Genomic DNA, 18,443 nt, shown 5'->3' on the forward strand with positions numbered 1-18,443 from the left:
CTGTTTGCTGATAACCTGTTTGGTTCACATTAGCTTCTTTGCAGTTTGGTAGCTTTGTTAAGACATGGTAAGTTTTTGTAAGGCTTAAGTAGTACATAATTAGTAATATACTCCCTCCTTTTGACTACCTTTAAGTAAAACAAAAACAACAACAAAAATATTGTTTCATAGTTATATAAATATTAAAAGTATGAAATACAAAATGTATGCAGAGGGTCAGGTATCGTGTTGGCAAGTGGTCACCATATAAAATGTTAAACTGAAATGATGTAATGTTCTTGTAAAACTGGCTGTGCATGAGTCATGTTCTCCATTATCTTTATTGACTACGGCTTCTGAAGTTGAAAATATTGACAAATGCCATATGTGAATGATATAAATGCAGTTCAGCAACCTGATTCTCATCACCAATTATCAGCACAGGAACTTTGGCAGTAGTGTGAAATAGTGCTAAACTAAGACTACAAATAATTTCTTTTAGTCATTAGAATCTTGCCATTATGTTTAGGAAAAGACAAAGAGTGTTGTATTTAAAGAGAAAAATCAGTCTCTCATCAAAGGCACAATGCTTTCTAGTGACGACAGCTCTTTAAATTTTAAATAGAACTGTGTGAAGTGACTCATCTGTGCAAGTCAAATGGTATTAAAAAGTTAAAAAAAAAAATTATTCTTGGAGCTGCAGAGAGGAAAGTATTCTGTTGACTATAGATTACTAAGTTTTGATTTAGAGCCCATTTTAATGGTCATTTTTCAATAGCCATATTTAAAAAGAAACATGCATTACTACCAGAATTATAGTTTCATTAAAATGTTCTGTTTATATTTGCATTGTTGTAACTTTTTTGAGTGTTCAGGATTTGTTTTGTTTTTACTATAGCATTACTAAAGTTATATTCAAATCAATTTTTACAGTTTAAGCTGTGTCAAAATTGTACCAATTTGCAATATACTGTGTAATACATTTGGATAAAATCTGTTCTTTACTACAGACGTGGATTGGGAATCGACGCAGAAAATACCGACTAATGGGTATTGAGATTCCACCCCCCAAAGGGGGACCCGCTGACTTTACTGACCTACCTGATGCAGGATCACCAGGAGAATTAACTCCAGGAGGTGACAATTCCAAGACCTCAGACCAGGCCGATGACAGTGATCGCAACGATGAAGTATCCATCTGTCTTTCAGAAGGTGCTTATATTTAATTTTTAACTTAAATCTGTACTGCAGTTAAAACAAGAAAAGTTGTACATCATTTCATATATGACTTTGTCTTCTTAAACATGATGTCTAAACTGCATAATGCTATAGTAAGTGCAATTACTCAATGTTATACATTTCACTTTTAGAGGAGATTTCTTGCAGTGGAAAGTGAAAACATTTCACTTTTTCCTTAACCCTTAGAGTATACTGTATATGTAGTGATAATGGCTCTAATAGGCTACTTGTGTTGATTGTCCTAAAATGCTGATTTATTATAGGTGAAACACACTTTTTCTTTAACATGTTGATTTTATTGTAAGCAAAAGTATATACTCAAAGGAAAGTACAAGACTTATGTTATACTATGTACAATATTAGAGATTAGCATGGAGAACAGAGTAATGAAATATGTCTTTTGTAGTAAGCAATTGACTAAAAAAGTATTTGAACATCTGAAACTACAGTTCTGGGCATTTATTTTTTCAGAACAAATTAATTATTTTAAACAATTTGTAATTTGCCTGAACCTCTGTGGAATGTCCAGGATGCCAAAATATGAAAATTAAAAATTAAACAGAGATAGATGATCAAATGGAAAACCAACATATAAAGTAAACAGAAGTAAAACAACAAAATAATTGTAGCTGCAGGTTCCGGACTCCTGTCTATCAGATGGGGTGGGTTACCCCACTTGTCCACCACTGTGTATTCCAGTAAATCAAACACTTTTGCCTTCCATCTACCAACTTCCTCTTTTTCTCTATATGACCTAGGCCTCTGTTCCTACTGCCAGTCAAATGGTCGCCTAAAACTCACATTCACTTAACCTCTGACTGTAGTGTAGCTTTAAGCCAAGCTCTGGGATTATTTCTAGGGTCGGGGATGCCCTATATTGGTAACATGAACACCAAACTAATCCTCTTGTCTGTCAAATTATGTGTAATTCTCTGAGGAAGCCACCAGCAACCTGTACTGTTTCAGGGACAGAACCTGTCCTGTTCGTTCCCTCATTGGACTAAGTTCCCTCTAGCAGGTAGAAGGTGCTACCTCCTTTGGTGTTTCCTCTTGATCTCACTGTTTCTCATAACAGACAGAGAGACAACCTCAGTAACCATTGAGTCACCTACCTTGTAGCCTCCTGGGGAAACTCCAAGCACCTTTTTTCTCTCCCTCACATACTATATGCTAGTGGCTCTGCCTTTTACCTTTCACTGGATCGTTCTGCACATCACACTCACAGGTATACCACTCTCTGGAAGTGCCCACCTTTTCAAACTGCCATGGTGACATATATTATCTTCTTAGCATATATATATATATATATATACTAGCAAAATACCCGCGCTTCGCAGCGTGAAGTACTGCATTCAAATTTTTATTAAGAAGAAAATTAAACCTTTTTAAACTATGGGACAATATGCCAATAATTATTTTTTAAGGATCTCTTTGTATACCATGTTGTCAGTTCGGCCCTCCGGTTATAACATGACCAAGCTGTGCGCTGAGCTTACTCTTGAGCATGTAACTTACAGTTGGCCATGTGAACAGTAATCTTGTCTCAAATCTCACAGCTTGGATTGCTGCTGTCATAATCGGTTTGAGTTTCATGGTTTGTTTCAATTACGACAGTATTTGCAGGATTTGTTGTGTTGAAGTGACATTTGGCATCTGTCAAGGATTGTAAGCACACAACCGGTTTCATCGATAAAATCATATCCAGCTTTTGAGAGTTTAAACATTCATAAACATCAAAGTGTCTACTACTGATATCGTCACCTGTGAATCTAAGATGTTTAAGAGGCATTGGCAGTTGTCGAAAGGTGTAAAATATTTGGCCATTTCAGTACACTTGAAAGCGACAACCGAACAATTCAGCGGCAGCCATCAACTCACATGCAGAACCATAGGTGAAGGGCTTAAGCATTTCACTCTTCTAGTGCTCCTGTGTAGTATAATTATCTCCTGTACCATCATCAGTCCACACCTTGAACCTGTCCCAGTCATTCAATACATAAGACAGAATGTTCCTCCGGATATCAAGATTGAGCCTGATATGGCCGTGCAATATGTAACAAAGAGAATGGAAAAGGTAGGTGGTATCTCCGGACATGGAAACCACTCGGTAAGTGACAGTTCTTTGATCGATAGAATTTCTTGAAGATGGGCCCATAAGTAACAAAGACTGTTGAAAAGTTCAATATGGCGGCCGACAGTGGCATCATACTGCCGAAATAAGTACGTACATTGGTTTCAGTTAGTGGAGGGAAGCCGCCTACCAAATTTCGAGAAGATGGGGCCATAAATAAGAAAGTTCAACATGGCGGACGTTGTTGACCGTTATGACCATTACGCGTAGAATTTCGAAATGAAACCTGCTTAACTTTTGTAAGTAAGCTGTAAGGAATAAGCCTTGCAAATTTCAGCCTTCTACCTATACGGGAAGTTGGAGAATTAGTGATGTTGGAAAATTCAATATGGCGGCTGACAGTGGTGTCATACCACCGAAATAAGCACGCATACATTGGTTTCGGTTAGCTAAGGGAAGCCGCCTACCAAATTTCGTGAAGATAGGGCCATGAATAAGAAAGTTCAATATGGCGGACGTTGTTGACCATTATGACCGTTACGCGTAGAATTTCGAAATGAAACCTGCTTAACTTTTGTAAGTAAGCTGTAAGGAATGAGCCTGCTAAATTTCAGCCTTCTACCTACACGGGAAGTTGGAAAATTAGTGACGTGTGGAAAATTCAATATAGCGGCCGACAATGGCGTTATACCACCGAAATAAGTACGTACATCGGTTTTGGTTAGCGCAGGGAAGTCAGTCAGTGAGTGAGTCAGTGAGGGCTTTGCCTTTTATTAGTATATATATATAATATATATATATAATGTATATATGTATATATATATGTATATATATATATATATATATGTGTGTGTGTATGTATGTATATATATATATATATATATATATATACATACAGTGGTGTGAAAACTATTTGCCCCTTCCTGATTTCTTATTCTTTTGCATGTTTGTCACACAAAATGTTTCTGATCATCAAACACATTTAACCATTAGTCAAATATAACACAAGTAAACACAAAATGCAGTTTTTAAATGATGGTTTTATTATATAGGAGAAAAAATCCAAACCTACATCGCCTGTGTGAAAAAGTAATTGCCCCTGAACCTAATAACTTGTTGGGCCACCCTTAGCAGCAATAACTGCAATCAAGCGCTTATGATAACTTGCAATGAGTCTTTACAGCACTCTGGAGGAATTTTGGCCCACTCGCCTTTGCAGAATTGTTGTAATTCGGCTTTATTTGAGGGTTTTCTAGCATGAACCGCCTTTTTAAGGTCATGCCATAGCATCTCAAATGGATTCAGGTCAGGACTTTGACTAGGCCACTCCAAAGTCTTCATTTTCTTTTTCTTAAGCCATTTAGAGGTGGATTTGCTGGTGTGTTTTGGGTCATTGTCCTGTTGCAGCACCCAAGATCGCTTCAGCTTGAGTTGACGATCAGATGGCCGGACATTCTCCTTCAGGATTTTTTGGTAGACAGTAGAATTCATGGTTCCATCTATCACAGCAAGCCTTCCACGTCCTGAAGCAGCAAAACAACCCCAGACCATCACACTACCACCACCATATTTTACTGTTGGTATGATGTTCTTTTTCTGAAGTGCTGTGTTCCTTTTACGCCAGATGTAACAGGACATTTGCCTTCAAAAAAGTTCAAACTTTTGTCTCATCAGTCCACAAGGTCCACAAGTCCACAAGTCTTGGCAATCATTGAGATGTTTCTTAGCAAAATTGAGACGAGCCCTAATGTTCTTTTTTCTTAACAGTGGTTTGCGTCTTGGAAATCTGCCATGCAGGCCGTTTTTGCCCAGTCTCTTTCTTATGGTGGAGTCGTGAACACTGACTGACTAATTGAGGCAAGTGAGGCCTGCAGTTCTTTAGACGTTGTCCTGGGGTCTTTTGTGACCTCTCGGATGAGTCGTCTCTGCTCTTGGGGTAATTTTGGTCGGCCGGCCACTCCTGGGAAGGTTCACCACTGTTCCATGTTTTTGCCATTTGTGGATAATGGCTCTCACTGTGGTTCGCTGGAGTCCCAAAGCTTTAGAAATGGCTTTATAACCTTTACCAGACTGATAGATCTCAATGACTTCTGTTCTCATTTGTTCCTGAATTTCTTTGGATCTTGGCATGATGTCTAGCTTTTGAGGTGCTTTTGGTCTACTTCTCTGTGTCAGGCAGCTCCTATTTAAGTGATTTCTTGATTGAAACAGGTGTGGCAGTAATCAGGCCTGGGGGTGGCTACGGAAATTGAACTCAGGTGTGATACACCACAGTTAAGTTATTTTTTAACAAGGGGGCAATTACTTTTTCACACAGGGCGATGTAGGTTTGGATTTTTTTTTCTCCCTATATAATAAAAACCATCATTTAAAAACTGCATTTTGTGTTTACTTGTGTTATATTTGACTAATGGTTAAATGTGTTTGATGATCAGAAACATTTTGTGTGACAAACATGCAAAAGAATAAGAAATCTGGAAGGGAGCAAATAGTTTTCACACCACTGTATATATATGTGTGTGTATATATATATATATATATATATATATATATATATATATATATATATATATATATATATATATATATATATATATATATACATATGTGTGTATATATATATATATATACAGTGTGTGTGTATATATGTAGATATGTATGTATATGTTGTCACAAAACGAGTCAAAGACAGAAAAAGGTTTGGGGCAGCCACCCATGTAATTTGGTATCCTGGCTGCAACGTTTTCTTTTCAATACCAGCACTGAAGTGCTTACAACAGAGTCCAAAACAAGACTGACACAGAAGGGAAAAGGGAAGGCTTTTAAAGGGGAGACAGGAAGTGAGGTCATAAGGGTCGGGCACGTGTTCATTGTTCATTGGTTTAGTCCCGGATGTGACATCAGGGGGCGGAGCTGGCAAGGTCTGTCTCCATTGGCTCGGTCCCAGAAGTGACGCCCAGAGAGACAGGTGGAACCTCCCGGGTTAGGTCTACAGGGAAGTGAGAAAGAGAGTTAGTGCGCTCTGCCACATCCCGCATGGCTCAGAACGGCCTTCACTCGAGCCCTTTAGCTGCCTCCCATGCGCGCGTGTGTGACAAGGCCCCCCCCTCAGCCCAGACCCGTCGGGTCGGGCGACCTTAACCGAGAGGTCGTAAACCCGAGAGAGCATCGGCGTTGGCATGGAGAGCACCCGGCGATGAACGAGCGAAAACTTGTACGGCTGCAGGTCAAGAAACCACCGGGTGACCGCGGATTCGACTCCTTGTGCAGGGCCATCCACTGTAGAGGTGCATGGTCCGTGACAAGGGTGAACTCACGCCCAACAGGTAGTACCTCAGCTGAGTGATCGCCCATTTAATCGCCAGAGCCTCCCTCTCCACCGCCGCATACCTGGTCTCCCGGTCCAACAGTTTCCGCTCAGGAACATGACGGGTGTTGACACCATCGACACTTTGGCTCAGCACGGCTCCCAGGCCTGTGTCCGGCGTCCGTCTGGAGGATGAAAGGCAAAGAAAAGTTAGGTGCCATCAAAATAGGTGCGGACGTAAGGGCCTTCTTCAAGTCACCAAATGCAGCGTCTGTTTTGCAGTCCATACCACAATGTTCGGGCCCTCTTCTTTGTTAAATCAGTCAAGGCGCGCTTTCTCCAAAACCGGGTACAAACCGGCGGTAGTACCCGGCTAACCCGAGAAAGGCTTGGACCTGCCGCTTGGTTCGCGGACGGGGCCATTTCAGAATGGCATCAATTTTGGAGCACTGTGGCCTTACGGTACCCGACCCACCAGGTAGCCTAAATATCTGGCCTCGCTTAATCCAAAGAAACATTTCTTGGGATTAATCCGGAGCCCGCCTCACCAAGTGTCCGTAATACCGCTTGGACATGCTGTAGGTGTTCCTTCCATGTGCTGGAATAGATGACCACGTCATCTAGGTAGGCAGCACTGTATGAGTTATGAGGCCGAAGCACTTTGTCCACCAGACGCTGAAAGGTTGCTGGAGCCCCGTGTAACCCAAATGGAAGGACACGATACTGCCAGTGTCCGCTAGGGGTACTAAACGCGGTTTTTTCCTTCGCGGAGTCCGTTAAAGGAACCTGCCAGTACCCTTTGTCATGTCAAGTGTGGTCAGGTATGGACCCTGTCCAAGCCTCTCGAGGAGGTCGCCCACGCGTGGCATTGGATAGGCATCAAATTGGGAGACTTGGTTAAGCCGACGGAAGTCATTGCAGAACCTCCAACTCCGCCAGGCTTACCGACGAGCACAATGGGGCTGGACCAGGGACTATAACTCTCCTCAATTACACCTAGTTCCAGCATGCGCTTGATCTCCAGTTCCACTTCAGCCTTTTTTGCCTCGGGAAGACGGTACGGGCGTTCTCGGACAACAACCCCGGGCTCTGTCACAATGTTGTGCTCAATCAGAGAGGTCCTTCCGGGGTGTTCACTGACTACCTCTCGAACGGTCCGGATAACTGTTTCCAGCTCCTGCCGTTGCCTGGGTCTCAAGTCTGCGCCAAAGTTAAGGTCGTGTGTGTGGCGAAGAGTGAGCGGGCTGGCCGGAGGAGGGATCAGGGTCCCTGTCCTTCCACGGTTTCAGCAGGTTCACATGATATACCGCTCCTTTGGCCGACGCATTGGGTTGACTCACCAAATAGTCGACCAGTCCCTTCCTCTCCTTAACTTCGTAGGGGCCCTGCCAGTGGGCAAGCAACTTAGAGTGGGAGGTAGGCACTAGGACCATGACCCGATCTCCCGGGTGGAACTCCCAAGAGGCGTGCAGCGGTTGTAGTAGCGAACCTGTGCTGCTTGAGCCTCCTCCATGTGACTTTTAAGGACAGGCGAATCTTTCCAAATCTATCGCAGAACTGCGCGATATACTCCAGTATGTTAGTGGTGGGAAGAGCCTCTTCTTCCCAGCCTTCTTTCAAAATATCCAATATGCCCCGAGGTTGTCGCCCATACAGTAGTTCAAAGGGGAGAACCCGTGGAGGCTTGTGGGACTTCCGATAGGCAAAAAGGACGAGGGGGAGGAGCTGATCCCAGTTCCTTCCATCCTCGCTGACCACCTTACGTAGCATTTGCTTGAGAGTCTGATTAAACCTCTCTACTAATCCGTCGGTTTGAGGATGATACACGAGGTTTTAAATGCTTTATTTTCAGTAATCTGGCAGTCTCCTTGAACGTCTCCGAGGTGAAGGGGTCCCCTGGTCTGTCAAGACTTCTTTGGGGATCCCCACGCGCGGAATACCCCTAGTAATTCCCGTGCGATGGCTTTAGAGGTAGCTGAGCGCAACGGAACAGCTTCGGGGTATCGTGTAGCATAATCCACGAGGACTAAAATGTACTTGTGTCCTCGGGCTGAGGGCTCTAGAGGTCCCACCAGGTCGACCCCGATTCTGTGGAAGGGAACGTCAATCAAGGGAATAGGAACAAGAGGAGCACGGTCCCTCCTAGGAATCTGTCGCAGTTGACACTCCGGGCAGGAAGCGCCAAAGCATTTAACCTCCTCATTAATTCCTGGCCAGTAAAACCGGAGCTTGATCCGCTCCAGAGTTTTTTCGGTGCCCAGGTGGCCACCTAGGAGGTGGGCGTGTGCTAGCTCGCAGACCTGCCGCCGGAAGGTACGCGGCACTAGCAGCAGCCTCGTCTCCTGCCCGTCATGCATTGCTACACGGTAAAGGAGGTCATTATCTAACACAAAGTAGGGGCCCTGTGGCATCGACTGACTAGTGCGTTGGCCATTGACAAGGACCACTGCATTTTTTACAAACTTCAGGGAGTCGTCATTCCATTGCTCCCTTTGAAAGAAGCCGGCGTCTTTTAAATTGAAACCGCAACACGGAGAGAGGGTCAGCGCCGACCTCAATGGGCGTGGTTTCCTCCCGCTCCGCCGGGGCGGTGGTGGATGGCGTGTCAGCCTGCGACGGCCCGGGAGTTGCCACGTCAGCCAGGACGGCTGCTTCACCTCTCTGCCGGCTGATTACACGGCGTGGAGGCAGCTTGAGACGGTTCATCTCCGTCCATAACGAGGCCCAACTTAACCCCGGGAGTGGTATGTGTCTCGCCGCTTTTAATGTCAGACCAGTCCCGCCCTAGTATCACCGGGTGCGGAGGATCAGGAAGGATTGCCACGGTTACTTTCTGGACTGATCCTCCGTAGCTAATGACACAAGCGGCGGTGCTGTACCAGCGGGTTTCCCCGTGGACACAGGTTATACTGGTCTTGAATTTTAGCCATTGTCGCGGTAGCACAAAACGGCGGGCAACAATGGAAATGTTGCTGCCGGAATCGAGCAGAGCGGAAGTTTTAAACCCGTTAACGATCACCACGTCTGTATGCGGGACCGTCAACGGGTTTGTCAGAGCACACCAAGCCCTCCTCCCCCTCCACCTGCATTCCTCCTCGCCTCCAAGCGGTTTGCGTGCCCGCGCGCGGACGCCGATGCAAGCTCCGGGTTATACAGGGAGGGGCTAGGTCTTGGGACATACCCCGGCTGAGTTTGGCAGAAGGACGGTTCCGCTCTCCCAGAGTGTGAGGCCGCCCTCTGTGTTTCCAGAAGCTCTATGAGCTCAGACATGTTCTTAAACTGCACGCCCCAGACCGGCTGGGTGAAGCCCTGGGGAAGTGCTTTCAGGAGCAGATAGCACGCTACCTGCTCAATGACCTGGTGGGGCTTGTTTTCCAAGGGCCGTAGCCACTGCCATACTTTTGCCCATAAGGACCAGGCTTGTTTACTGGTCGGCCTCTCAGGGTCCAACCTCCACTTCGTTATTTTACTCACCTGCCAGTCTGGGGCACCCCAAGGTGGTAAAAGGGGCTGTGGTTTCACTGGGGGGCAGGCACTCTCCCCCAAGAGAGCATACTGAGTCCCTCTTGTCTCCCCCCTCCAGGGCAGCCCAATTCGGTGAGCCCCACCCGCACACTCCCTGGCCTCTCTAGACGGCCTAGTTCTGCGTGCTGGGAGCGGAGCCCGCACCGGGTCTCGCCGAACCACGGGCACCCTCCCGCCTGAATACTCGGCCCCGATACGCTCCCACCTGGGTGTTTTGCAGGTCCTGTCCCCTTCTCTTCTGGGACTTCTCCATCCTGCCGACTACGCCACTGTCACAAAACGAGTCAAAGACAGAAAAAGGTTTGGGGCAGCCACCCATGTAATTTGGTATCCTGGCTGCAACTTCGTTTTCTTTCCAATACCAGCACTGAAGTGCTTACAACAGAGTCCAAAACAAGACTGACACAGAAGGGAAAAGGGAAGGCTTTTAAAGGGGGAGACAGGAAGTGAGGTCATAAGGGTCGGGCACGTGTTCATTGTTCATTGGTTTAGTCCCGGATGTGACATCAGGGGGGCCGGAGCTGGCAAGGTCTGTCTCCATTGGCTCGGTCCCAGAAGTGACGTCCAGAGAGACAGGTGGAACCTCCCGGTTAGGTCTACAGGGAAGTGAGAAAGAGAGTTAGTGCGCTCTGCCACATCCCGCATGGCTCAGAACTGCCTTCACTGAGCCCTTTAGCTGCCTCCCATGCGCGCGTGTGTGACAATGTGTATATATATATGTGTGTATATATATATATATATATATATATATGTGTATATATATATATATATATATATATATATATAGTGTTTTATTTAAATATAAGTATTTTTAATAAGAAGTATTTATTACAACATCTGAAATATGTAAATGCATATTCTGAGTGTCATTCAAGGAGTGGGAAAAACCAGTAAGTTTAAACTGTATAAATAAATGTAAGCTCAAAACACAAAAAAAAGCCCAGGCAGTGTAGCACCTTTTTAATAGCATTGCCACTTTGTTATCACCATTTTCTGTCTCGTCTTACTTATCCTTAAATACATTTTGTTTTCGTTTTTTTTTTCTTCTTCTAAATGCTGTTTCAGGACATTGCTAGACAGTATCTTTTTTATTTTCCCTAGATATACTAAGTCAAAGTCTTTCTGCAGCTGTCTCTGTGTATATTCTCAGAATGATCTATTTTAATTTAATTTTCTTTTTTTTACTTCAATGCATGTCGGGGAAGAGTGGCTGTTAGTAACTTGTGCAGTATTAAGCGGATAGTAGTCAGATGATAATATATTTCTGTTTTAATAGAGATTGTGACTGCCTGTACAGAAAAGCAGCAAATGTAATTTGGCAACGCTTGCATTTTGAGCAAACTGCATAGGTTTAGTGGAAGAGAATAGGGACATGTATCAATTTCGGCTACATTTTTCATACTTCACTGTAACACTAACCTACTTAGTTTAGTATAAGTACTTTTTGAATCATTTTTATAGTGCCTGATATTTCATAAATCATGGGGGCGACCCACACCCCAAACCCAGAACACAAGTACAACAAACAAGGTTCTTGTACAAATAGACTCTTTTATTCCCCAAATAGTTGTTTCACAAGCCTTCTGCCAAACACTGTTAGTCTTTTTCTTTCTCCTCCTTCACTCCTCTCCTGGTGAGTTTTGCCCAGCTACACTCCTACCTGTGGAGAATCCTTTCTCAGTCAGAGTCAGGATTACTTCTGGTATGTCAGAGGCATACTGTAGCTCAGAAGCACTTCAGGTTTGGACAGACCTCAAAAATGACACCAGAGTCCTTTTCCAGTTGTTCTCTCCAGTGGTTCCAGAGGATCCCAATATGTCTGTTTAGACTACATACCCCATACAGTTCTGTGGGTGTCCAGATGGGAGCGAAGCCAGAATTAAGCTGCCACCCAGCATACTGGAGGAAATTTATGTCACTGGGAGGCAGTCTTCCTGTGTCTTTCTATTATTATGACCACCTGCCCAGGGAAGGTACTCCTAACCATCCCAGCCAGGATGCCAGTCAATCCATGCCCTCCATTACATAAGTATATTTTACTCTATTTTGCTGAATATGTCTTGCAGTGGGATGAACTGTGCTTTACCTTTTGCGTGATAGCCAAGTATTACATTCATTGTTACACACAAGCTTTGTTTTCCCTTAAATCTTCTGCTTATAAGATATTACTTTTTCTATTTGTTTTTTTCTCTTTCTTTGAATATCAAAATAGTAGAACACATACCATTTTTCCAAGAAATGGAATATACATACTTGTTTTAATCTTGTTTCAAGCACAAATTGCATGATTTTGTATTCCTTGACAAGCTGATTTGTTCATTTCCAGGATCTGCTCACCATAAAAGATGGTACAAAAAGTCTATCTTAGCGGCATGGGTTGTAAGACCGGTGCATAAGGCACCAGTACATGATATAATCTCCAGTCCACCCAACCTGAGTGCATTTGTCCCGTGCAAGGAACACTTGTGTACACAGTTTTAACCCTTAACTACTCGCACTGGTGTATTTTGTACACCAATCTCAGTTATTTTTGTCCAACATCCTTTTACTTGAACCTACTGACAGCATCCGCTGTTTTCAGCTTGATTCACTACAAGTACATTGTTGCAATAGTTTCCCTGCACTGTGCCCCCAGCAAGTTCCATATGGTACATTTGGCACACCGCACAGGTACTTACGTTTGCATGACAATTTTGAGAAGTTCCTCTTGCAATGACTTTATCTGCAAAGAACATTCAACAACTGAAGTGAAATGTGATACATGTGCAAATCCTACTGTGGATGAAAATGTGACCGGTGACAAATGAGCACTGGAGAAGTGGATTAGGTTTATTTTCAGATAGTCCTGGATTGTCATACTATTGAGTAATGTGGTTTTAAATTACATTAAAAACATGCATAATTCAAAATTATTGCAATATTTTATATTACAACCTCAGAATGTACATATATAGCCATTTTAACACTGGTGCATAAAGTACACCGCGTGAATACTTATGAGATGAAAAATGATGCGAGTAGTTGAGGGTTAACAAAAATTACATACACGCAGAGACGGCTCTCAGACTCCAAACAAATTGTGTTTAAACTGTGATTCTGTCCCTGTCAGTCTCCTGGAGTGATGAGGCAATGGTACTTTGAAGCCTTTGATTGGCTGATATTTGTATTTATTTTATATGCATCTGAGAGGTAAAGGCTAAGCTTGATATTTTTCAAGTCAAAACTTATTTCTTCAAAATCATGATATATTAATTTGCCATATGAAACTGCATTCTAAAGTGTAGTGTTTATTTTTATAAATTTTAAAAATACCTTATCTATTAATGCATTATACAATGATGCTAAAGGATACATGGGTCCATAGGTGAACGCGAAAGCCTTAAGACTTACTAAATTTGTCAAGCCACTTTTGTGAGGTTCAGCCATTTTTAAAGTAGATCAGTTGTGCACATCACATCGCCAACTACCCCTTCATATTCCTCCGCAGTACTATTTCAGTCCCAGTGCAACTTTCCTTGCTGCAGTCTGCAAAATGAGATGCAGAAACTTTGTCCCAAGAGCATGAATTCAGTTCAGAACATCCGTTATTGACATTATTGAATGTTTATGCATAGCTGTGAATTGCTGTCTTTGCTCTGTACACAACGAGGCAATAATCACTGAAAAAGTCACACTTGCCATTGATTATATTCTTTAAATAAACCAAAGCTTTTTTCTTTATGTTGCAATGATTGACTGCTGCTGCTGCTGCTAGATTGATCATGCATACCTATGCTTCAGTGAGAGAGAATATTAAGTAGGCACAAACTATGTAATCCGGTGACGAGAACTAAACAAACAGGCATCCATTCATCTTGCTAACCCAGTTAACAAGGGCAGGCCAGCTGATGCCTATCTCAGAAAACATCGGACACAAAGTAGGAACAATACCTGGACAGGGTGCCAGTCCATCACAAAGTGAACACAAACACACACAGTCCACTTTAGAAGAGCCAATTTACTAGTATATTATTTGAATGTGCATCTGTCTGTTATTACAAGCCATGGCAGAACATAATCGCTGCAGAAACGGAACATCCATCCATCCATTGTCTAACCCGCTGAATCTGAATACAGGGTCACGGGGGTCTGCTGGAGCCAATCCCAGCCAACACAGGGCACAAGGCAGGAACCAATCCTGAGCAGGGTGCCAACCCACCGCAGGACACACACAAACACACCCACACACCAAGCACACACTAGGGCCAATTTAGAATCGCCAATCCACCTAACCTGCATGTCTTTGGACGGTGGGAGGAAACTGGAGTGCCCGGAGGAAACCCACGCAGACACGGGGAGAACATGCAAACTCCACACAGGGAGGACCCGGGAAGCGAACCCGGGTCTCCTAACTGCGAGGCAGCAGCGCTACCACTGCATCACCGTGCCGCCTAGAAACGGAACAGCAGAAGTAAAAGCAAGATTATAAGCAGAATATTGCTTGGCGCAGGGGGCTTGTTGGATTGTCATATCTCCACCCACGAAAGAGGCAATGAGAAAACAAATGAACAGGAACTGAATCCTACCTCAAGAAAAACATCTAGGAATCTATGATAAAATCATTATTTCTAGTTTTCTTTCATTATCACAAGGATGCCTCATTAAAGTGGAAGGCATGTTTTCTTAAATCAAAATCTTTGATGCTTTAAAGTGGATACATTTGGCAAATTATAAGGCTTTTGAATTCACCAATGGACCTACTGTATATGCCCTTTTGCCTCATTGCAAACTGCAAGAACGGATGAGGTATTTTTAAAATTTATAAAAACACTTGTCTTTAGAATACAATTTTATGAGACAAACTCATATATTCCATAATTGTGAAAAAATAGCTTTGACTTAAAGAATGCCAAACTTATCCTTTAAAAACTGTTTGCATCTTGTTCTAAGTTGGCTTATCTAACTCTTTGCATAGAGCAATCACAGTGGCACATTAATTAGCACTGCTGCTTTACACATGAAACTGGATTTGTGTCAGGATGTCGTTCATAATTTTTCATCATTTGTTTATAATTTTACTGTCTAAATGGTGACTTCATCATTGCCACCATTTTGTATGATTTTTTTTTTGACTTTTGTTTGTATGAGGGCTGCAATTTTATGGGTCTGTTAAATATAATGCCATTTATTTGTTAGACATATTCCATGTGATTCATGACACTGTCATGGTTAAATTAAAAAAAAAAACTGCAGATAAAAAGATTCAGCACAAGTTCAGTGTTTCTATTTTAAAGTTACATTAATAAATTCTCCCCAAATCCAGAAATCATCAGTAGAGATTCTCTTAAAAGGAATTAGATTTTATCTGACTTGAAAAATTTTTGTTGAATGATCAAGGAGAGACCTCACAAAAAAACAAAGTTTTTGAGCACATTCTGACTTAGTAATTTCTGGCTTCAGTTTTAGTTTTCTTTCTTTGACTATGAATTTAAAGGACTTTGTTGAACTTGATGATTGTTCTTTTCTTGCCACTCTTGGCAAAGCCTGATTTTTCCTTTTGCAATACTCTTTAAAATCATGCCACTTGATTTAACACTTTTTTTTGGTCTGTCAGTATTTTTACTGAACAGTCCAAACAGGCACAACCTGTATCTCAGCCCAGTCACTTACTGGTTTTCATATTCCACCCTGAATCTATATAGGTTTTTGCTTGGGTGCTGAGTTCTTCCTCCTGCATCCCAAAGACCTGCATTAAGGATGACTGATATCTCAATACTGCCCCGGTGACTATGGATGTGTGTAAAAATGCCCTAACATGGACTGGCATATCACTAAGTGTTGTTGCTAATGCTTTTGGGATAGTTCTGCCCTCAGTTCAGGTAGGGTCGCGGAGAATTTACTGGTACAGTGTGTTGCTATACCCAACACACAACGAAACAGCTTGGGAACCCTTCCCAGGCAGACACACAGTGACTCTATGAGCAACTGCTTGTTCAACACAAAGTCAAACCAGCTGTACCCAGGGACTCTCTGAAGAGACACAGTACAGCTGGAGTCCAGTCTTAATCTCAGGTCACTGGATTCTGGAACCCATTGAGGTTCTGCCCTCAATGACCCTAAACTTGGATTACATAGCGTTGGTTGATGGTTTGCCTTATTTCATTCATACACCTCCTTTATTTACTAGGTAAGTCCAGGTGAAATGTTTCACAGGCAGCTAGTTAGTTTTGAGGACAAGACATAAAAAAGAAGTATTGCGAATGGTTTAACCAAAAGACACAAATGTCAGATATATGATAATTTAGAAATCTAAGTGGATGTTTACTAATCGATTATATCGCGCCAGAATTAATATTGCTTAATATTTATATAGTACTGCGGTGGGCTGACGCCCTGCCTGGGGTTTGTTTCCTGCGTTGCGCCCTGTGTTGGCTGGGATTGGCTCCAGCAGACACCCGTGACCCTGTAGTTAGAATATACTGTAGTGGGTTGGATAATGGATGGATGGATTTATATACTGTAGTATGGGCATATTAATGGAAAGTTGTTGTTGCATTTAAATATGCTCTTTTGAGATGTAATAAGGTTATTCAGTTAAATATGATCCCAATTCTGATAAAGTTTACTGCAAGCATACCAAATCACACTCAATGCCATTTACAAGTTAAAAAAATATTTCTTTACTGTATGACTTGCAAATATAATATATCCTTTTTACTTTTTATTAAACAAATGTACCAGCAACTCTGACAAATTCATCTATTTTTAGGAGAATTAGTGACTCACACAATATCCAGATATCAGATCTTAACCTTTCAGCTGAGCCATGTTTCAAATCTGCAGTCCGCTCTAATAATAAAATAGTACTGTTTAAATACAGAAGAGCAAACAGCTTGCAAATGCCAGGATTATAAAATTCTTACAACAGAACCTATATTTAACATTTCAAGTAATTAATTAATAAAAGTTGTAATAAATTAAACTAATTAATTAAAGTGTGCTTTCTTGTGCTGAATGTGAAAGAACTTCCTTGAGGGAAATTTTCTGTCAGTTTTGATTGCAGTAGAATGTGTGGTTTGACTTTGACTAACATCATTTTCTTTGATATAGACCAAGCTGGTTTTACGTAGAGACATGTATTGTATTTGGAAATGTGAAGCCCTGTAGTTCACTAGAATACATTTTTAATGTTAAATCTCTTTTTTTAACGTTTTTCAATATTTAAAAATTAAGCTCTATGAATAGTCTGAATAAATGTGACTTTTGAAAATTTCTAATAGATGGGGCAAGTGACGCATATCAAAGAGAGGATGGAGAAGATGGAGAAGTCAACAATGCTTCCTTAGCAGACAATGTGGTATGTATGTGTGTGTGTTTGTGTTTGTGTTTTTTTTTTTACTTTTTTTACATTTCATTCCCTTAGGAAGTTACCCTTTCTCTTTCTACTCTGCTGCTGTCCAGTAGTATGTTTTTCTGATCTAACATTTTTCAAATCATTCAGTCACTGGCATTGGTTTGTGTATGTAGCAGTTTTCTTGTGCTTTACTTTTGTCTGAAGACTGTCCATTTTTGTAGAATTGTCCTATTTATCGTTCACCATGTCACTATGTTCTTTTGTCTACACCTTTTAGTTAATTTATGTGCCTTTCTAACTCTGAGCACTTCTGTACTATGTAGCTGTCTTCTACTCCACACCACCTTGCCATTTGTTGTCCATTAATCTTCATGTAATTAATAAAAAAAAGTAATGGTGAATGATGAGCATGAGAATTACAGAGGTTAGTAGTTTTAACAAACGTTTCTGTTGCTGTTTTTGCAAGGACATATTAGGGTTTGTACATGCTTAATGAATGCAGACATGAAATACATTAATTTCCATTTAATCTTGTGTGTTCACTGAAGGGAGGCTTAGATACTTTGCATAAATTTACTGATATACACTATAACAGAAACAAAAATATAAAGTATAACATTTACAAACAATCTGCTTGTTGTGCAGAAAATATGCAGAAAAAGGAATGCATGTACAGGTCCCAAATAAGTAATAAATCTACCTCTTAAAATTAGGTTTAGGATTATAAAATAAATCAGGCTAACAGAAGGTATGTCCAGTTTTCATCAAGGGAGAGTAAACTAAAAACTTTAGGTAAAATTGTTGCTGCAAAATATGTCTATTATAGGTCCAGAATACTTTGGAATAAACAAGGTTAAAATGTGGCCATTGACTCCTTACCTCCTTAGGCACCTGACCCGACACAGAGGCACATATAAAATAAATAAACTTTTATTTTTTTTTCACTTGTGGGGCACGTCTTCCCCGTAATCCCCTGAGGCACAACACAG

The 18,443-nt window shown here is 41.9% G+C and overlaps 1 protein-coding gene across 4 annotated transcripts in view; it reads left to right on the top strand.

The window, feature by feature from the left end:
- hdx (highly divergent homeobox) overlaps window positions 1-18,443 on the top strand; it is a 119,754-nt gene that overhangs the window by 83,460 nt on the left and 17,851 nt on the right. For all 4 annotated transcript variants that reach the window (XM_039765945.1, XM_039765944.1, XM_039765946.1 and 1 more), the window contains 2 exons: window positions 990-1,191; window positions 17,381-17,457. In XM_039765945.1, the coding sequence (XP_039621879.1) occupies window positions 990-1,191; window positions 17,381-17,457 (279 nt within the window). The remainder of the gene's footprint in view (window positions 1-989; window positions 1,192-17,380; window positions 17,458-18,443) is intronic.

The sequence above is a fragment of the Polypterus senegalus genome, chromosome 10 (genome assembly GCF_016835505.1).
Source record: "Polypterus senegalus isolate Bchr_013 chromosome 10, ASM1683550v1, whole genome shotgun sequence".
NCBI classification, from domain to species: Eukaryota; Metazoa; Chordata; class Cladistia; order Polypteriformes; family Polypteridae; genus Polypterus; species Polypterus senegalus.